At 52.3% G+C, this 22,527-nt stretch overlaps 1 protein-coding gene across 1 annotated transcript in view; it reads right to left on the minus strand.

Moving 5' to 3' along the window:
* LOC146789534 (uncharacterized) overlaps positions 1-22,527 on the minus strand; it is a 317,842-nt gene that overhangs the window by 256,692 nt on the left and 38,623 nt on the right. The window contains exon 3 of the mRNA XM_085631700.1: positions 16,692-16,820. Within this exon, the coding sequence (XP_085487826.1) occupies positions 16,692-16,820 (129 nt within the window). The remainder of the gene's footprint in view (positions 1-16,691; positions 16,821-22,527) is intronic.

Below are 22,527 nucleotides of genomic sequence, written 5' to 3' on the forward strand. Positions count from 1 at the left end.
GCAAGCAATTATGATTTACTCTAAAAAGTAGGAACACATTTAAAATAACCATGATGATAAGTATTATAAAATGGGATTTCTTGAGTATAAACTTATATATGAAAATTCAGAGAGAGAAAGTTACCCCATGATTTTAGGGACTACATAAACATAATATTCGTTTTGGTTTGTAATTTGGCTGCAGATATGTTAACTCTTTAAAATGCAAACAACTGGTAATCCTTAAGCGGGCATCCCTCCAAGGCCTGAAGCGTGCTGCATTTTTTCATAAATCAATAGACAAAGCGATCAACTCAACCACATGGATTATAAAATGTTCACCTTCCTTGAATGGTAGAACTGGCTGTGGTACATGTGAAACACTTCTGATACCGCATTTAGAAGAAAATGGCCATGGGCGGTCAGTAGGGGCTGAGAGGCGATCCAGTACCATCTGTGAATGAACATTTGAACACAAGTTGGTCCTTTGGGGCAACTTGCTGGTGTGACGAGCAGTGTGCGACCAACTTGTGTTCAAATTATTACGGCTCCTGTGAGCTATCGGGCTGACGAGCCCTGGTTCTGCACCTGCGCGCCATGAGAGGTATTTGACCTGTTTTAATTACATTTTGGCAGTCCACTCGGCACCCCTTTACATTGTCCTGCTCCCTGCTGACGAGAGGCAACTACCTCGAAACACGTGTCCAGGGATGGCTAAATGCAACACATACTGTTTTCTTTTTACACATCGTGGCATAGGCGTACCCGCCGTCGCCACTACATTCACCACAGTCCTTTGGGGCAACTTGCTGGTGTGACGAGCAGTGTGCGACCAACTTGTGTTCAAATTATTACGGCTCCTGTGAGCTATCGGGCTGACGAGCCCTGGTTCTGCACCTGCGCGCCATGAGAGGTATTTGACCTGTTTTAATTACATTTTGGCAGTCCACTCGGCACCCCTTTACATTGTCCTGCTCCCTGCTGACGAGAGGCAACTACCTCGAAACACGTGTCCAGGGATGGCTAAATGCAACACATACTGTTTTCTTTTTACACATCGTGGCATAGGCGTACCCGCCGTCGCCACTACATTCACCACAGTCCTTTGGGGCAACTTGCTGGTGTGACGAGCAGTGTGCGACCAACTTGTGTTCAAATTATTACGGCTCCTGTGAGCTATCGGGCTGACGAGCCCTGGTTCTGCACCTGCGCGCCATGAGAGGTATTTGACCTGTTTTAATTACATTTTGGCAGTCCACTCGGCACCCCTTTACATTGTCCTGCTCCCTGCTGACGAGAGGCAACTACCTCAAAACACGTGTCCAGGGATGGCTAAATGCAACACATACTGTTTTCTTTTTACACATCGTGGCATAGGCGTACCCGCCGTCGCCACTACATTCACCACAGTCCTTTGGGGCAACTTGCTGGTGTGACGAGCAGTGTGCGACCAACTTGTGTTCAAATTATTACGGCTCCTGTGAGCTATCGGGCTGACGAGCCCTGGTTCTGCACCTGCGCGCCATGAGAGGTATTTGACCTGTTTTAATTACATTTTGGCAGTCCACTCGGCACCCCTTTACATTGTCCTGCTCCCTGCTGACGAGAGGCAACTACCTCGAAACACGTGTCCAGGGATGGCTAAATGCAACACATACTGTTTTCTTTTTACACATCGTGGCATAGGCGTACCCGCCGTCGCCACTACATTCACCACAGTCCTTTGGGGCAACTTGCTGGTGTGACGAGCAGTGTGCGACCAACTTGTGTTCAAATTATTACGGCTCCTGTGAGCTATCGGGCTGACGAGCCCTGGTTCTGCACCTGCGCGCCATGAGAGGTATTTGACCTGTTTTAATTACATTTTGGCAGTCCACTCAGCACCCCTTTACATTGTCCTGCTCCCTGCTGACGAGAGGCAACTACCTCGAAACACGTGTCCAGGGATGGCTAAATGCAACACATACTGTTTTCTTTTTACACATCGTGGCATAGGCGTACCCGCCGTCGCCACTACATTCACCACAGTCCTTTGGGGCAACTTGCTGGTGTGACGAGCAGTGTGCGACCAACTTGTGTGAATGAACATTTCTCCTCCCTTATGGTAAATCATTTGCAACTTCTCTCAACTCAGAATCTGATCACCCTCATCTCTAGAGTACGGCTGTGAATTCATGAGATACATTTATTTGTGTTTGTATTTTTAGTTATTGTCTAGTTGTAGTTACTTCTACGTCCTGGAATTTACATTGGGCCTTCACCCATGTCATAGAGTCACATGAGAATTCCTAGCAACAAACATTTGCATGCAGAGTTTTGAATTCTTGAAGAATATGCTTTAGGTGTGAACAGTGGACACAATACTTTTCACTTCTTTAAAAACTGATCAAATTATTTATGAAAGATAGAAAGTTTATGAAGGCCTACAAAAATGTAAAATATGTATTGTAAATACCTATAATTTTATGATGAATGTCATTTCCAAGCGGCTGACTTTATCAACACCTAAATGGTGGAGTTAGAGAATGTGTGTGCTTAATGTGATCTGACTAAAGATTAATGCAGAGTCCATTTGAAATATAGTCAATGGAGGAAGTCTGGACATTAATGTAGTCAAGCTTAAGAAACTGGAAATCACAGATAACATTTTCTTTCAAAATCTCCATATATTGCTGAGTCACAATATCAAAATATGTGTACGACAATGCATATACTGGGTACTGATTTCAAATACTTAGAAGCTCAGCAATGCTAAAGGAAATATGAGTAACAATACTACAGCTCCTTTTTCTCCCAACCTATAGCTATACTTGACAAACGTTGATCTTCACAAACAATAGAAACAGTTACAATATGTTACTTTTCACAAAAATTATTTTTCATGGGGTCGTGGCCAGCAGCCGGTGAAGATGGCCGCTAGTTAGAGCGGCTCCGTCGGCCCCTATTTCGCACCTATCCTGTACATTATCTGCCCACAGAAGCTCTATTTCAGCGGAGCTGTTCCCGAAAGAGGCTGGGAAGAGCATCAGCCTTCTAAAACGGACACAGAGCTTGTGGCAATGGCCGGCGCGAGTGTGGCCTGACATGGTGAGTCTGCCGCGGATTTGTGTAGACCTGGGGTCCAGATCTGAGGAGGTGGTTGCGGACAAGTGATCTGTGGGTGCACCGCGCTGTTGATGACCGGCGTGGTCCTAGTATCGCCATTGGCACCCCTCAGTCCCCCCTCCAACAAAATACATTACCCAATAATAACACACACTGAGACTGTTTGATTGGGTACAAAATGCTGCAGGTTTATTACATACACCGTTATGTAATAGGTGGGTTATCCAACTGGGCCGCCTGCCCGCTGGATGTACCGGGCAGCACTGGGGCGAACCCCGCCTGTGCTGCCGTCCAAGTGATTCTCTTCCAGGATAACGTGACCGTTGGAAAACTTCTACTCACGCTCCTTCCCGGGGCGGAGCGTAGCATAGCAAACCCCCAGTTGTTCAGGCCCACAACCGCCCAAAGGACTAGCGGGGCGCCGACACGGCTTCCGGGACCCTCCCATGAGGCTCCTCGGATTTGGCTCTGGCACCCCCTATGGTGCCGCGCAGAAGTACCCTTGGTACCGGCCTGCTTCCAGATCGCCCTGTAACTCCGCATGCAACGAAAAAAGGAAATATTACAAATTCTCACCCCCACCTACCAACCACGCTGGGTAAGCGGTAGGGAGGGATGCGGCGTGCGGGGCGACAAGAGGTCGCCGGCATGGTGGGGGAGGGCTATATAGCCTCCCCCCACGCCCAGGGGAGCCCCGGAAGTGACGCCTGTCGCGTCACTTCCGGACAGGAAAGAGGAGGGGGACACCGGCCGGAGTCCCTGCCCCCCCCAGGAGGGGGAGGCGTGGAGGGGTGACCGGTGCCCGGTGACACTAGGGCCCGGACCGCTTTAGTGGCCCCCTGCGGGGGCCGCGGTCAGCGGCATAGTATCGCCATTGGCACCCCTCAGTCCCCCCTCCAACAAAATACATTACCCAATAATAACACACACTCAGACTGTTTGATTGGGTACAAAATGCTGCAGGTTTATTACATACACCGTTATGTAATAGGTGGGTTATCTTTCGGGCAATCCAAGGGCAGGCAACCAACTAGGCCGCCTACCCTCCTGATGAGCCGGGCAGCACTGGGGCGAACTCCGCCTGTGCTGCCGTCCAAGTGATTCTCTTCCAGGATCACGTGACCGTTGGTAACTTCTACTCATGCCCCTTCCCGGGGCGGAGCGTAGCATAGCAAACCCCCGGTTGTTCAGGCCCACAACCGCCGGAAGGACTAGCGGGGCGCCGACACGGCTTCCGGGACCCTCCCATGAGGCTCCTCGGATTTGGCTCTGGCACCCCCTATGGTGCCGCGCAGAAGTACCCTTGGTACCGGCCTGCTTCCAGATCGCCCTGTAACTCCGCCACAGCTCTGGAGGCGGCCACCGTCGCCACCAGAGCCCCCCACCAAAGCAGCTATAGTCTTACCTGCCACTTCTCCTGTCTGGAGCTTCCTGCAATCCAGATGAAAGAGAACTATCCCTGCTGGTTATAGGTGGCCCCATCTATATCCCAAGCCCTTGACGCTATCCTGGATCAGATAGTCTGATGAAACAAAAGACCCGTTAGGCCTGGGAAGTTGTGCCGAGAACTTATCACCCCCATGAGGGAAAGTTCCACTGCTTCAGTTGCCTCAGCCCCGAGCCCAGTCTGGGCGGGGGCAAAGCAGGCACCCAGGCTCACAAAGCCCCATCTATTTGCTGATCTCACCTGGCTGCCGTCCTGCTAGCGCCGTGTGTGTCTGAACACCAGCGTGCCAATCTATGGGACAGCGGCCCACTTGCTAGATGACTACTCCCCGCCCGCCTGCCTACTAAGGCTATTCTGGCAAGGGGGGCGGGGGGGGAATGACTTCCTTTGAACAGTCCCTGTGCTTGCCAAATGAAGGCGCACAAGAATGTCCATGACTAAGCGTACTGTGACAATGAGCATTTGCCCTGCAACCCTTATCCCTGCAGGGAATTTCACCCGCTCAGCTCCCTCTGGGAAGCCCCCTAGGCATACCCGCATGGAGAATCTGCCTGATTCAATGCAGGGCGCACTGTCTGTACTATGGTGCCTAACATTTGATGCGGGAGATGCCACGCACCGCCTAGGTCATGGGCACCATAGGGAGCCCGCATTTCCCCCCCGGCATGCCTCTAACTGGGCCTGGCTCCCCACAGCTGAAGTGCTCCTACCGGGCTGTGTAAATGTGGCCCAGGATGACCTTAATCATCATCTTGGTGTGCTACCACAAACTGTATTGGTCATGAGAACCTTGAGAAGCACACCATTTACACCTGTGCATACCCTGCGATGGGACTGCCTCCACCCCGCTGCAAGGCCCGAGAGACATATATATTCCCCCTATCTACCTGGTTTTTGCCCCCTGGTGCCCGGCTGGTTACCGCTCTGTGGTTTCGTGAAGCGCGCGTGCCCCCGGGGCCCGCTGTCACCGACCAGCCGGTGTCTGTTACCCGCCTTGCTGTTACTTGTCTATCGCCAACTGCCCTTGCTTAGATTCTAAGACTGCGAGGTGCTTTCTAAGGACTGTGGATTAAAAGCTCCAACCTAGTTTGACCCCCAAAACTAAGGGAAAACCAAAGTAGTAATCATGCACTTCATGGTATATCTACCCCGGCGTTGACTATCCCCGTGTCAGTGATACCGGTCACCGAAAGTGCCCCTTCCAATCTTCAGCCCCTAGCAGGAGAACCAAGGGGGCAGGCAAGCCTGTAGGAGACAGGCGTGGAACCTTCTGTGTAACTACTTGTCCTTATCTGGAATAAAGGTAATGCCAGGTCATTAATACCCTGTTGCCAATAGGCTCTAACGCAGTGTTTACTAACTTTTATACGCCGCAGCACCCCTGTTAGATGGCCCGACCACCACCCGCCTGCTGTCCTGGCTAAAGCGTGGGTAATTATGTCTTACTGGGGCGACCCAAAACCTACCCATGGTTGCAGAGGGATGTCCCACCCAAGTACATGGTATTCGTCCATTTGGTGCCAGCCAATGTTTGAATAAGGCCCTTGTGCCGGGTGCCGCTCAGCGTTTCGCAGCGCCTCTCTTTGGGTTGTAACTACCAGGGTGAGAGTGCAGTTATACTTCCAACTGAGGGGCTGTCAACCAGTGGCAAGGCAGGCAGACCCGGGCATAAGAACAGATTTCGAGTACGTCCCTCACCCAGCCTATGTGTCCCACAACACTTTTGCTACAGTATCCCAACATGCCAAGAAGTTAGCCACGGACTTGGATAAGAGGACAGAGAGTAACATACTCAACACTTGCCCCTTCTGAAATAGAGAAGCCAACTGTACGGGTAGTTGTGGGCAGTCGTGCTCTAACCACATCTTCCCACCCTGGCGAATGACAGCACCCATTCATAAAGCTCCTGTGCTGGTGGGAACAAAATGTTTTCACATTTCTACTTCTGACTAATTGAATACCTTCGCCCAGTGGTATCTGGCGCTGACTAACATAAGGTGCTTTCATTACCTGCCTACGCATAATCTGTGGTCATGTGACCTGGCTGGTGGGGAGCTATCCCTGAACCTAACCGAAATTAAAAACCCTGGAGCTGCAGCCATGAAAGCTTATTAACTGAAGACCAGTGGACCGGGGCAGCTCCAGGAGTTTGTACTCGCAAAGCTGAAGTCCTGAGAACAATCGACGCCTTTAGGGTAGCGGGGCATGTTCAAATTGGTCCCTTAATATCCTTCTTACCCCCATCGTGGATGGCCCCCTAATTGTATGTAGCCACCCGCTGGTTACCCACTCCTTGTGCTTGCAAAGGACGCAGTCCTTTATCACGTTGGTGCCAACCAAGAACTGGTTTCTGTTCGATCCTCTCACCTGTGGGAGCAAAACTAACGTCAATGGTCTCAATACCGACCCACAGCGCTTCACTTGACGACCCCGGTATGCCTACCTGCACAGCTTCCCCCTGCGCTGCTTAGGCCATGTGTTCCACACTTACCCTCACTAGCAGGTTTCACTGGTAAAACAGGACCTCCTGTATGCTAAGTGGGAGGGTCACCTATTATTTCTGTACTAATGGTGAGCTGCTGCTGTGTAACCATGCTGAAAACGCGCCACCACCCTGAATATTGTATGCAAACTCATTTTAGAAATTGGAAGGGTGTGCCCGTGTACTGTCAGTACCTTCCCTTAAGAGGGCATAGAAGGGGTGCTGGACTTTATCAAAACCAACGCTGCTCCCAAACAGGGGCCCTCAATTAAGTGTTTACCAAGGGCAGCTGCTAATACTACCGCATGCGCTGTAGTACGTCAGTAGGCATTCCTGCCTCAAACCTTAAAATGCCATGTTAAACGCACCAGAGCCAAAGTAGCTACCTTTAGTCTCACTTTGCACTTTGGCGAATGGCCAGTGCAAAATTGCATCATACCTTAAGGTCCCTGACTGGAACCGTAAAAACCCCTGCATTTTATCGGTAGCATGTATCCACTGTGTGCTAGCTCTGCCTTTCCTGGGGGCAGCTGGGTCACTGGATCTTAGTATGCCCACAGGGCTGGACTACGACTATTTGTTTTCTTAAATTCTATAAAGCGTTATATATGGCGCGACTGCGACCCGAGGCGTCGGGTCACCGAGCAGCACTCTACATGAGCACCAGTTCCGTAACCTGAGGACCGTACATATTGTAAGGCACGGGGAGGTTCAGTGATTTGCCTAGGAATCCAGGCTGCTGGGCATTGTTGCAGTGACAAAAAATTGTGTGCTAGATTTTCGCCCAAAGAATTTTCACACATAAGAATTAAATTTCTCAAATTTGTGACTGTCATATGCTCCCTGCTGTGTTATGTCCTGCTTGCCGGTCAACCTTGGAGCGGCTGATGTGGGTCTCCCTGTGCCGTGACCCCGCACCGTCACCATCGAAACAGGCGGTCTGGAGCTTGTTGCCTCCAGCGACTGCGAGCAGCCATGTGCGCCCCAAGATCTCAATGATCTGAAACCCCCAATGCTGATTGCCGAAAACTCGCATCGCCATTTGCTACGGATAAGTAGCTGGCAGGGTTTGCCGGCCTAGCGCTGCATTTGTCGGGGGAGACCTCTACATGGGGTGTCGGGGCTGCCTAACTCGTGCGTCCCAGTAATAAAGTTTTCCGGCAGGCCGCATGCTATTAGCAAGGAGAGGTCACAACCAGCCATGTGCGCCTCATCGTAGTTCCCGGCGCATCAGAGCACAGCCGGGCTCGCCGCAACATACACCCACAGGGTCTACTTCTGGTACGTAACGGTTACCCACATAGCCCCTCCCTACAGCTTTCCTCAAGATGCGAGTCTGCATGGGGCCCTGTTGGGATCCACTCACGACATAGGCTCAGTGGTGATTAATATCACTCAGCTGCCTCGACCTTGCTTCCCGCAACACCGTGACTAATCAACCGAAGTTGCCGCGGTTGACTGAACCGGGCACCCCGCACTTCCGAAGCCGCCCCAGCATGGTGAAGCTGGGGTGAAAGCAGCTTGTCTGTGGGGCCGGGGAGGGCCCAAGGGCTCTCCAGGCACTCTCCCCGCAAATGCTGGCTCGCTGGGCGAAGTCCTCGGCATTGCGCCGCTCGCCACATCTGTGAGCGCGCGCCTGTTGCGATTGTGGCTGGTGGGGTGCAAATATACCTTGGCCCGTCGGGGCTCGAACCCGTGACCCGCAGGCCGCACATGTGTGTGCCGACACCTCTAGCCAAAGCAGATCAAGGGCGGACACCTCGATTCGGTACTATGCGCCTTAAGTGAACCTCTTTGCTTGGGGATGCGAAGCACAGCCAGCCCGCTCCCCGCGCGCTGGAGTTGGGATCACCTGATCGGGGAGAGGCCGGCTGAAATTCCTCTCAACTCTGCCCACGCAGCGAGCCACAAACACAGCTGTACAGACTAGTACCGAGCCGGCGGACCTCTGGCGGGGCCGGGCCACAGGGTATGCAGCAGGGGCAGAGTAAGTACCGCATGGGCATCACCGCGAGGTGGGACGGAGAGAGGAGGGAAGAGGCAGTGCCTGCACTTACCAGCCTCCTGTGTCCAGAAAGCCCGCATCACGACCAGACGACAAGGGGGTTGTTTAAATATCATTTATCCATAACTGTCATGTTATACCGGCCTCTCTGAAAGCCCCTGCTGTCCCGACATGACATTGTAAATATGTTTCTCTGATCTCCCTCAGGGCCGGCTTTAGCGTTTGTGGCTCCGGTGCGACAATGCTTGTCGGCGCCCCCAATGACCACCTCCATTACGATTCTTCATAGCCATCCTATCACAGTGCCCCTAGAGCCTCCGTAACTATTCAGTCTCAGGTGCATTTAATTCATTTTCTAGCGCCGCTCCTATCAGTGTAAGGTGTCGGAACTCTTTACATCACACAGATTACATAGAGACAATCAGTCCTTAGTGTGGATATCAATGCATAGGAAATGTTACATAAGAGGGAGGACAAGAAGGTGTAGGATTCACAGGTCATCCGTACAGGTAGGCAGGATAGTTTAAGAGTGCTTGGTTGGGAGAATCAGAAACTTAGAATTTAAAACCTAGCCCCATAGATGGGGGGGTTCTCTTTGATAATAGGAATAAGAATTGATTTCTACCAAGATGAACCCCTTCTGCAACATTAGGATAATGAAACACTGGGGGGTAATCATCAGGCTCTAGCTTATACCCTGCAGGTTGCATGCATTTTTGAGAACAGTTACTTGCTCACTGTTCTTCATTAGGATTTTAACTCAAAGAGCTAGCAACAATATGGTTTCTCAAAACCCACAAACCAATTTACATTACATTGTATGCACTTTGTGGGCTGCACCTTCTTTGCAGCAAGCATCGTAACCCTCTGCGCTACCTTACGATGAATAGAAGCTGCCATTACACAAAACTTCGATCTCTCCCTCATTCTCTAAGAAGTGCATTAATCGCTGCATTCATTCAAACAATTTATTGGTGGCTGAAAATTTTCGGACTCCCGGAAAGCAGCAGGTGCTTTAAAATCATCATATTAGCACACCGCCCGAAGTCCGCACCCGATGCGATGGCACCGGTCGCACCGCCCTAGAGTCGGCCCCGCTCTCCCTTTAACACGCCACACAGGCCCCGACCCCAGCATTAAAAGTTGTGAATTGAGGAGAGAGCCGGCGTGAGGTGTCTAGAGTCATTATAAAGCGATGTAAATACAGTCTATGGCTGGCACTACGACCTGTTACTATAGTGCAGCCTCGGGGGAGGGGTATTTCTTGTCTCTTTGGCTGTCGTGCCTCTATCTGTTGGGCGGACGTGGTCATCCCAGTGTAAGTGCAAAACCCGAGCCGGGGACCGAGTGCTGTCTATGGCTAGTGCGGGGGGAGCTCCCCTAGACCCCTCTTTTGTATTGGGGTGTTACATTTATCCCAGATGGTGCTTGCGTAGCCCCAGAAGCCTGTGCGCCCCTTGCAGAGGTACAAAAGTCATTGGTAGCGGTGGGATCCAAACCCCCGCCTCCGGAAAGAGACTGAAGCTTTCACGATGCAGCTTAGACCACTCAGCCATGGTCCGGTCTACAACAAGCGTGGGCGAGCGGAATCACACACAGGGGGGTATTTTCAGATATGTTAGCGTCTAGGAGAAGTGGAGGGGCCCATGGGGGGGCCAATGAGGGTTAAGTCGACTTGTACCACCACACGAAGCCCTGGAAGTGACTCCCATCGCGTCACTTCCGGACAGGAAAGAGGAGGGGGACACCGGCCGGAGTCCCTGCCACCCCCAGGAGGGGGAGGCGGGGAGGGGTGACCGGTGCCTAGGCGACACTAGGGCGCCGACCGCTTTAGTGGCCCCCTGCGGGGGCTGCGGTCAGTGGCATTTCCAGCAGGGGGGTCATCCACAACACCCACCAAAATCCTGGCATAGGACATAGTGGAGCAGGCACCCGGCCCGGCGTCGCTGTGAGGACCACCTTTGGGACGAGGTGAGCAAAGCTCCGAAGAGGCCCTTCGGCGGGACAAGCCTCCAGCCGGCAGCACACATAACAAACTGGTACGCCGGGAGGGTGTGGTGGGGACGAGCAGTGTTGATCGAGCTGCCGCCCCAACTGGATACCTTGGGTTGGACGGGCCTCTTCCCCCCCCCTCCTCACTGGAAGCCTTACAACAGCTGCGGGACGGAGGGCAGCCATTTTGCTGACACTGTGGGGGTTATTACCCCATCCGAGGAAGGACTGGCTATCCCAAGCTGGTGGAGGGGACAACACGGGAGTTAAACCTGGCTACACCAACCATATGAACCCTGTATAATATTGCTGAGGTGCGGAGGTCTTTCTGGGCCGTATATCAGACCTGCGAGTCGAAGGGGCCGAACTGAGGGCTGTAGTCTGTATCTGCAAGGCCGTGGACCTGAAGTTGCTGCCCCTAATTACCCAGAAACCCTGCCCTATTGCTACACCTACTGAGACGCCTCCATTTGCCAGACTCAAACACAGCTACTCGGAGGGGGCACTGTGAGTGGCTGTGGTTCTGCGACAGGGGGAGAAAGCCGACAGGCCACGCGGAGACTAACGCGGTAGGCGGCGGTGAGTACCCCTGGTTGGGGTCTCTACGGTCGTACACCGAAAATGGCGACAAATAAGGGCAATAGACCCGGACACCAATCAAAAATGGATAAATTTACCCTGCAAAAGACACAAGATGGGGAGCAGCCGACTCTTGGGGCGGAACACGATCCCCAGCAGAAAGCGAACGCACAAGAAACACCCATGCTTCAGGATGTCTTGGCAGCCATCGATGGGGTCCACGCGTCGCTCGAGGGTCATATTGACTCGGTATCTATGGACATCTCCCTCCTTAGAACAGACCTACGCAACATGGATATGCGGATGAAAGAAGTGAAAGATGCCACACAAGCAATGGGCGGGGATGTGGCCATGCTGAAAAAACAAGTCTCCGCTCTCCCGCAAAAGACCGAGTATATGGAGATCTAGCACGACGAATACGAGGGGAGGTCGCGACGCAACAACGTTCGCATTCTTGGTGTGCCGGAAAAGGTGGAGGGCCCTGTGGCTAACCTCTCCGTTGAAGAGCTGGTGACCAAACATCTGTGCCCTAAAACCTCTTCAACTACTTCTCCATTGAGAGAGCCCATCGCATTCCAGGGGGTAGGCCCAAACCATGGGCGCCCCCACAGCCCATCCTGGCGAGGGTATTTAATCACCCCGACACTATCCTCCAGACGGCCCGAACTGCCCCATCTCTCAAATTCGAAACTAGCACTAATACCTTTTTCCCTGACTTTACTGCTAAAGTTCAGAAACAAAGACGCTCCTTTCTGGAAGTTAAGAAAGCTCTCAGGGACAAGGAATTCAAGTACGCCATGCTGTTCCCGGCGAAGTTACAAGTGGAAGCTGAGGGTAAAAGCTGGTTCTTCACTGATCCTGTGGAGGCGAGGGAGTGGCTGGCTGGCTGGCGACGCGCAGGAGAAACAGGATGGCAAGAGCGGGAAGAATGATGAACATTTGTATGCACTGTTAACAGTTTGACAAAGTGGTGGGCAAGGTGGACCCCTCGGCTGGCTGTGACGGAGATGTACCGACCTTTTGTCTCGAGGTCGCTCTCTGGGACAGTGATGAGTATATCATAGTGGGACCACACGTAGATCTTAAGTTTCTAACGTGGAACGTCAACGGTCTGGGGGAAAAAATCAAAAGAGGGATAGTCCTTCAATACCTGAAGAGACAGGAACAGGACATTGTTCTCCTTCAAGAAACTCACCTTATCGGCAATTCCTGTAGGGCCCTGAATAAATGGGGGTATCAGTTAGCTGCACATGTTGGGTTCATCTCGGGTTCACGGTGAACGGGGGTGTTTATACGCAACGGCTGTCCCTATATGGTACACAAGACTTGGTCTGACGGACATGGCAGATTTGTTGCGTTGTCCGGTACCTGGGAAGAGAAAGCATTTAATGTCATCTCGGCATATGTTCCCCTTTGGCTGCAGCGCTCCACGTTGCAAGACCTAGGAAAGCTTCTTTTAAGTCTCCCACTTGGCACATTTGTGCTGGGGAGAGACTTCAATCTTACTGTAGATGGTACGCTGGATTGCCTACCACCTCGTAGAGACCCTATGGGGAGATCCCAACTTGCTGAATTCCTATCCGCCATGGGCCTGGTCGATATATGGCGACAGCTTAATCCCACTACGGCGCAGTTTACATTCCACTCAGGGGTCCATAACAGCCAGTCACGTTTTGACTATATGTTCACACACGCACAGGACATCTATGAATTCTCTGAGTCCCACTGCCTCGCAAGGGGTATTTCAGACCATTCGCTTATTCTCATGAAGTTGACAGTTGGCTCCCAACCACGATGTACAACCCTGACCATAAGTCCCATGGCACTCAAGATACCGCATATTAAGGCGACATTGATCAAAGAGACCGAACTATATTTCAAAGAAAATGTCAGCTTGGTCGCCTCAGCTCAAATCCTGTGGGGCGGGTTTGGTGCGGTGTTGAAGGGTAGAGCTCTCGCTCTTGTGGTGGGCCACAAAAAGGAACTAACCAAACGCATAGAACAACTTGAGGCAGACATCCTTCAGAGGGAAAGGACTCAGGCACACCCCCCGGATCACGACGCGCAACAGTCACTAGCGGTCGTGTGACTAGACTATCAACAGCTCCTTGCAGAGGCGGCCAGGGCGAAATACAAATCAGCCTGTCACAAGATATACGAACATGGGGAGATAACAGGCAAACTCCTTGCCTGGCTGGAAAAAAAGAGCAGTTATCGAGGTGGGTTCGTCAGCTGCTCCAGTCGAACCGTGAGGAAATCACCGATCCCCAGCGAATAGCAGACACATTTGTCACCCATTTTACATCAGTATACACATCAACTGGGACGACCATGCCACTTGCGGCTGTCGGAGTGCTCTCGACTATTAAAGTCCCCTGTTGGTCCCCTGAAGATAGAGACTCCCTAGAGAGAGAACCTACGGAACAGGAAATCCAATTGGCGATTCATGACGTCTGTTCGGGCAAGGCCATGGGACCCAACGGGTTCCCGATTGAATTCTTCAAACCAATTGCCTCCAAATTGTCCCCCTATCTGCTCCAAATGTATCTTGAGAGCTTTGAAAAAGGGATGCTGCCAAAAGATATTAGAACTGCCTCCATCGTGGTTATCCACAAACAAGGTAAGCCACCAGATAACTGCGGAGCATACCGACCTATCTCCTTTCTCATGGTAGAGGCAAAAATATTAGGAAAACTGTTGGCCAACAGACTCATTCCCCATCTCACTGGACTGGTGCACCCAGACCAATCGGGCTTTATGCCTGGACGGAATACCGCTCTGGACTTAAGAAGACTGAACGGGGTGTTAGGCAGACACCAAACGATTAGGGAGGATGCAGCTCTGCTGTCTCTTGATGCAAAAATGCCATTTGATACCATCAAGTGGAATTTCCTCTTCGCAGTCCTGGAGAGGATGGGATTTGGACCTAACTTTATAAAATGAGTTCAACTACTAGATGCCTGCGACATTGCCCAGGTTGCAGTGAATCAGCATACCTCTAGACAGTTTCGATTAGGAAGGGGAACCTGACAGGGCTGTTTCTTATCGTCCCTAATTTTTGCCCTGGTGCTGGAGCCACTCGCAGTTTGGGTGAGGAGAGACCCCCTGATTTGTGGATTGAAATGGACAGGGAATCACGAAGACCGCATCTCGTTGTATGCGGATGATATTCTGCTATACATGGTCTCACTGTCATCTACCCTTTGCCGTGTTCTCCATATCTCTCACATATTCAGCACCCACGCAGGGTATACAATCAATTGGTCTAAATCTCAGCTATTCATAGTGTGGGGGACACCACCGCGCAATCCCAGAGGGTATGACATCCCTGTGGCTTCGGGAGGCTTCCGCTATTTAGGTATATACATCACGACTGACCCAGCCCGATTCTATGAGGTGAACTTGCTCGAACCCCTGGCACACTTCCGCGCCAATGTCAAACACTGGCTCTCTCTCCCCCTGACTCTCTTAGGACGTGCAGCCCTTTTCAAGATGCTGGCATTACCGCGCTTCCTTTACGTGTTGCAGAACACCCCCGATAGAATCCCTGATTCTTATTTCACCAATGTCGACAATGCCGTGCGTGCTCTTCTGTGGGACGGCCGGGCACCGTGGATTGCCATGATGGTATGAGGGGGGCATTGCATTACCCGATATCAAACTTTATTATCAAGCACCCAACTGGTTGTGATTAACCAATGGGCACAAGGGAACCATGAAGACCCGAACTTTCGCACAGACTGGTGGCTTATGGGACACGGTGGTTATAACAGAGCACTATACACAAACACACGGAAATTAAACCTCACTGGGCCTATGGCGCTCACATTTGAAACTTGGCACAGGGTCACTAAGCAATTGGGTTGGCACAATAAAATCACACGCGCTACACCGCTCTAAGAGCCCAACTTTTTGGGTTGTCTGAGTGCCTGCCCCGGGTTTGATAAGTGGGATCTGATTGTCATCTCAACGGTGGGGAACATGTGGGTCTCGGGGAGACTGGCCACCTTCACAGACTTCCAGAAGAAATACCAACTCGCACAGACTGAGACATTCCGATATTTACAGATCAGTCATGCCCTTAAAGCGTTGCTGCCCAGAGGCGATCCACTCCCTGAGGCCTCTTCACTAGAGGATGGGCTACTACTGGATCCCATGAATAAAAAAGCCATATCCCTAACGTATAAAAAGCTGATTAACACCGCCCGGACTGCCTGGTGCCTCTGAGGCAACACTGGGAGTCAGACCTGGGTATATTTGAGGATGACGACTGGCGCGATGCTTTGGCCTCCCAAGAGAGGTGGCTATCCCCATGACACTACATCTGGTCCAGCTGAAGATCCTTCATCGAGCTTACCTTGATGCGGGTGTTTTAGTCAAAATGGGCAGGCGGGCAGAGCCCTCATGTCTCAGGCAATGTCGCCAGGAGGGAACCTTTTATCACACCATTTGGGACTGCCCTGTTGCGCGTTCATATTGGGATGCAATCACTACACAAATGGAAAGGGCAGGGGGTAAGACTTTGACGGCCTCCCCAAAACTCTGTCTATCAAATGTTTTGGGCACCACTGACCTCACACAGACCGAGAAAACATGGGCCTCACTGGGCTGGGCCACTGCAAAACGCAACATTGCACAGAAACGGGGCGTGAGTGTGATTCCTAATGTTCGTGATTGGGCAGTTGACATGCACAGAGCCAAGGTAGCCAAAAAAGATGTCTTCAAGCACAGGGGATGCCCTAAAAAATGGGACCGAAAGTGGGGTATGTGGAATAAATTCAGGGCGGATATATGTATGTCTCCAACAGTTGACTTCACCGTGATAGAATGAGACTTGATAATGTGTCCACTTTCGACAGCCCATCTTAGAATGGAGGAATAGGATGTTATTGATGTAAGGCTGACCAGCTTGCAACGTCTAAATACCTGAAGCATTTCATGACCATAATGCATTGCTGTTTTATGTTTTTGACTAATAAAAAGGTTGTTTCTTTTAAATAAAAATAAAAAAAGTATTTTTCATGAACAGTGTCATTTGTGACTGCTCCAGGTATGTATATCAGGAACCAAGCATATCTGTGTAGGACTGGGTGATGGCTTACCTGGTGGCCCCCATATCTGTGTGCAAGTGGGACTGTCCCTGGCTTTATCTTCCCACCGCTCACAAACTCAAGGAATTCGTCCGATTCTGCAACTGAGATGTCAAGGTCCAGTATCCCTTGTAAAACGTCCTATGGAAAGAGAGACAATGCCTTGTTGGTGGTTCATGTATACGCAAACAGGCATAACACATACAAGCATAACATATATATTATTTTGCTTTAATATAGCGCGACAGGCTGTTTCACAATTGCTTAAGTCACCGTTGAGGAATGCAGCACATGGTGAATGTAGGACTCCTAAGGCCCAGCAGGGTTATACTGAAGAAGCCTCTTGAAACAGATGGGCTTTCAAGCATCATTGGAGAAATAGGTATTCCTTCTCCCGATACAAGTGTTGAGAGAGGGGCTGCTACAACTTGGAGCCCAAATCTCGGAGGGACGGCCCCCTGAAGTATTTTACCAATCTGCGTTGTGCTCTTGCTTTATAAACCAATATCAATCATTCATACATAGTGTGAGTGGGTGACTGCAGAAACATGATAGGCACCAAAAAGATTACCTGATTAATATGAACTACTGGTCATTATGGACAGGGATCAACCCAATGCAAATATGACTTGAACCAGTCGATCCAAAATGGACAGGTCTATTCCTTTCTAATGAGGCACACAAACAACCCCCACCTGTGATTTTAATTGAGTCTTTTTTTCACATTTTACAATACCAAAAATTGAATTTATCCATAAAGTATCTAAACATCAAACATTTAATCTGAACAGTAATGAATCAATCATAAATACTCTGTTGTGGGAATAAAAGACCTTACAATTTAAAACCGACCTATGTTTTTAGATATGTCCACTCAACTGCTCTAATGTTTTAGCTATCTGATAATAAAAGAGTAGTGGTTCAATAAAGTTCTGATACCATCGCACAATAAATCTTTGAGTTTCAATTAGTGACTATCGCCATTGTTGGAAATGACAATCTTTCTATTCTGCTGACTAAAAAACTGTTATCAGGTATGACATATATCTGAGTGGTCATTTGATTTAATGCAAAACTATTAAGCCACATTTTCTGTCCCCCAGGAGAGCTGATGTCTATTTTGTATGCCAAGCGGATAGAAAAAGTCTAATACTACCCATGTATGACACCAAATCACTTGCCTGTTCTAACTGGAGTAACAATAAAATCACAAAAACTTGATTATGTTGCACTTTAGGATGTACCTGAGTTTTTACTCAGAGCATGTCTTGAACAGTTTAACTTGAGTAAGGTCTATCACTAGAGACCTTATATTCTGCCCCCTTTTCAGACTATTTAAATTCACCTTGTTTCATATCGAAGAAGCAATCATAATAAACTTTGTGGTGGCTGGAATAATAGCCAAATCCTGTTTATATTGATCCTTGTGTTGCAAACTTCAATAATGTAGTGATTTCCCTTTTTCAACAAAACCAAACCCAGAGAAAGACATTTTGGATGGTGTCCCTTATTAGTTAGTAGGAGCTTACCAATAAAAAGTAATTCAGTGTGCAGATGATAGGCCAACAAATAATATCAACTGGGCAAGGGGCTAGCTGCCCCCAGAGTTCACTTACTTGTCCACATTTCCAAACTATAATGTATAACTGGGGAGGAGGAGCCTAGCGCGCAACCAAGATGGCCGCGTAGGTGCGAGGCTCCCGAGGACCTCCGCGACCTCCTGAATTAATCCTGGCGATATCCTGTCCTTGTTGAGGGGACTGTGTTGGGGAACCGGAGCTGAGGCGCCACCCGTTTTTTGGGCTCGAATCGGACCCCGAACGCCGGTGGGAGCATCGATCGAAGGTTGCGGCCTTCTCCTCGCCGGCCCCCCGGATTGGAGTAGTGGGGCGATCCGGGGACAAAGTGAATAACAGCGGCGAGCGGGGCTGGGCGACTGGCGTACCCCGCACTTTCACTTTCGCTTTTGCGCCCTCCTAGCTCTCAAGCCGGGTCGGGCTGCGGAGCGGGGTGCGGTGGCCTTGTCCGGGAGCCCGGCTGACCTGCCGGCGGTGGGTTGACCCGCGGTTCGGTGGTCGCCCCTGCCCCCCCCCTGGCACCCGTGACTGGTATAGCGGCCCGTTTGGGGAGCTTGGCACGACGGTGGAAGAGCCAGCATGTCCACCAAACAAGATGGCGACCGGGCGAAGGTGAAGACGACCCGCCGTGGCACGGCGCACCAGGCCAACAGTATGGACCGCTACACGCTTCAGAAGGGTTCTCCGGAGACATCGAGTGCATCCCCGGTGGGCCCGACGGAGGCATCTGCTCATCCAGGGGATCTGACCCTCCGGGACGTCATGGGCGCCATCGCAGAGATGAAGGCCTCGGTGGACCAGCGTTTCGACACCTTAGCGCAAAAAATAGACTCGGTCCTTGTGGATGTGAGCCTTGTGAGGGCAGACTTGTCCAAAACAAACGACCGAGTCGACTCCCTGGCCCACACCACAACGAGCCTCACGACAGACGTGGTGGCCCTCCAGAAGGAGGTGCGCCGGCTTGGCCAGGCGAGCGCCCTGATGGACCGGCGATTGGAGGACTCCGAGGGTCGGGCCCGGAGGAATAATGTCCGTATTGTGGGGGTCCCGGAGGGACGAGAGGCGGAGGCGGCGGATCTTTTCGTGGAAGATTTGATCCTGACCCATCTCCAGCCCCGGGGGCTGAGTAAGCTTTTTGCGGTGGAGCGTGCTCACCGGGTCCCCGGGGGCAGACCTAAGACTGGTGCCCCGCCGCGGCCGCTCATTGCCCGGATTTTTAATTTTCGGGACAGAGATGCTATCCTCCAGACCTCCAGGCAACAGGGACCGGTCAAGCTTGACAACATGGAGATACATTTCTACCCAGACTTTACTCCGGCGGTCCAGAAGCAGCGACAGAGCTTTCTTGGGGTTAAACGTCGCCTAAGGGACCTGAACCTCAAGTACTCAATGCTCTTTCCAGCCAAGCTGAGGGTAGAGGTGGATGGTCGCACGCACTTCTTTGACCGGCCCGAGGCGGCTGGGGACTGGCTGGACACTCTGCCTGGAGATCGGGGTCGGGGGGGCGCGGCTGGCGAGGAGGGCCCGCCGGATCAGAATTGAGGGGTGACTGAATAGGCCTTGCTCTGGACGTTGTTCCTTCACCATTTATTGATTGCGTATGTTCCCCTCCTATGGAGGTTGCGTGGGGTCTGTTGGGGGCTTCCCTCCTCCTCTGGGGGACTAGTTAGTATTTAGCTATGGGGCGACAGGCACACTGCACTTTGGGGGGGCTGTCTGGGCTCATGCAGGGGTGCAGGGAGGGGGGAGTTCTGTTGGGACCGGGGGGTGGGGGGGGTGTGTTGTTTGTTAGCACCGCAGGGCAAACCCGCTACTATGTTGTTGTTATTAGGATGCTCGATGGGGGACGACCGATTGATTCGACGTATGATGGGGGGTAGGGATTTGACTGTGTTGTCATGGAATGTTAACGGCCTGGGGGATAGGATTAAGCGTGGTGTGGTCCTGCAGTACTTAAAACGTATTTCACCAGATGTTGTCTTCCTGCAGGAGACGCACCTTATAGGTAACTCCTTTCATGCAATGAATCGGCGGGGATATCGTTTGGTGGCACATTCCGGCTTCACCTCGGGCTCGCGGGGGGTGGGTATTATGATCAAGAACTCGCTCCCGTTGGAGATTGATGAGGTGCGCCATGATGAGAGGGGACGCTACACGGTTCTGGTGGGAAGAATGGAGGGTAGAGTGTTTATCTTTATATCCGTGTACGTCCCGCCTGGGTTACAAGCCACCACATTCGCGGACCTGGGGCGCCTCCTTCTGGACCTTCCGAGTGGCCTGCTGGTGGTTGGAGGGGACTTTAATGCGGTAGCCTCTGGGTCTATGGATCGCCATCCCCCTAGGGACCTCCCCCGGGCACAGGCGTGGCTGCCCGGCCTTCTGGACACGCTGGGCCTGGTGGATTGCTGGCGATTAAAGCATCCCGCATTGCGACAGTACACCTTCCACTCGGGTGCCCATGGTAGCCTCTCGCGGCTTGATTACATCCTTGTCCCGGCGGCCCATGCAGGGAGGGTGGGGGAGGTGCGCCATCTAGCGCGGGGTATCTCAGACCACTCCCCATTGTTGTTGCATTTCGATGTCTTCCCGAGGGGGGATGGCAGGGTGGCCCCAATCAATGCATGGTATTTGCGTGACCCCACCATTCGTGCCGATTTGATCAAATCCTTACAGCGATATTTCGACGAGAATGTGGGGTCGGTCTCTTCCGCCATCTCCCTGTGGGAGGCTTTCAAGGTAGTCCTTAGAGGGGAGGCCCTCTCCTTTATCTCCCATGCCCGGCGGCTCGAGCGGGAGGAGGTGACCCGGGTAGAGGCCGAGATTGCAGAACTGGAGGGTGACCTGGGGAGCGGGGTAACAGACGCCAAGTTGCATGTTCTACACCTAAAGCAGGCGGCCTATCGGGCCCTCGTCACGGAGGCGGCCAGGGGCCTCAGTAGAGAGCAGCAGGGGCGATTGTATGATGTGGGTGATAAGGCTGGCAAATTGATTGCGTGGATGGATAAGAGGGAGAGAGCGAGCCGCGTGGTGCCTTTGATTGAGAGTGTTGATGGTGCGTGTGTCACCGAGCCGGAAGCCATTGTCTCCTGCTTCGCGGATTATTTCCGCGAAGTCTACTCCCCGGTTTCCCCCTGCTCGGAGGAAGATTCCCATGCCCTGCTTCGGGACATCGCACTGCCCTCCCTAACGGTGGAGGACAGGGATTCGCTTGACGCCCCTCCCACCTCGGACGAAATTGCCTTGGCTATTCGCTCGGTTGCATCCGGCAAGGCCATGGGCCCCAATGGTATTCCCATCGAGCTCTACAAGCTACGCCCGGATGTGTTGGCGCCCCACCTGCGCGCGATGTTCCTGGCGGCCCACTCGCAGGGTTCCCTCCCGCCGGACCAGCGCCTGGCCACAATTGTGGTGATCCACAAGGAGGGGAAGCCCCGTGAACGGGTCACATCCTATAGGCCGATTTCGCTTTTGAACGCGGAGCCCAAAATCCTTGCCAAGGTGTTGGCCAACCGGTTGGTTGGCGTGGTGGGCGACCTGGTCCACCAAGACCAATCTGGCTTTATACCGCACCGCAACACGGCGCTCAATCTGCGGCGCTTGCACGGGGTGCTCGCGCGTGTCCCATTTGTGCGGGAGCCGGCCATCTTGGCGTCCTTGGACGCCACCATGGCGTTTGATACGCTTGAATGGCCATACATCTGGGCGATGCTGGCGAAATTCGGGTTCGGCCCGGGTTTCATTAGCTGGGTCAAATTGCTATATTCGGGCCCATTGGCGCAGGTGGTAGTGAATGGGCGAGTCTCGGCCCCATTCGCGCTGGGGAGGGGTACGCGACAGGGTTGCCCCCTGTCGCCTCTCCTGTTTGCCCTGGCCCTGGAGCCCCTGGCGGAGTGGCTACGGTGGCACCCCTCTATCCGTGGTCTCCGCTGGACCCCCGAGCATGAGGACCGTGTGTCCCTCTACGCTGACGACATCCTTCTGTATCTCGCCTCCCCGCGTAAATCACTGATCGTCCTGGTTGATGTTTTGCGCTCATTCGGTCGCAACTCAGGCCTGGTCATCAACTGGGCGAAATCCTGTGTCTATGTGCTTTCCGGGGAGGCTCCGGCCCTACCACGGGACTGTCCGATCCAGATTGCCCCCCACGGTTTTCGGTACCTGGGTATCTATATCACACTTGACCCGGAGGCCCGCTATGAGCGGAATTTGCTGCCCCCCCTCCAGCGCTTGAGGGAGGACGTGGTGCGCTGGCGGCGTCTGCCGCTCTCGCC

This window comes from Triturus cristatus, chromosome 10, assembly GCF_964204655.1.
Source record: "Triturus cristatus chromosome 10, aTriCri1.1, whole genome shotgun sequence".
NCBI lineage: Eukaryota > Metazoa > Chordata > Amphibia > Caudata > Salamandridae > Triturus > Triturus cristatus.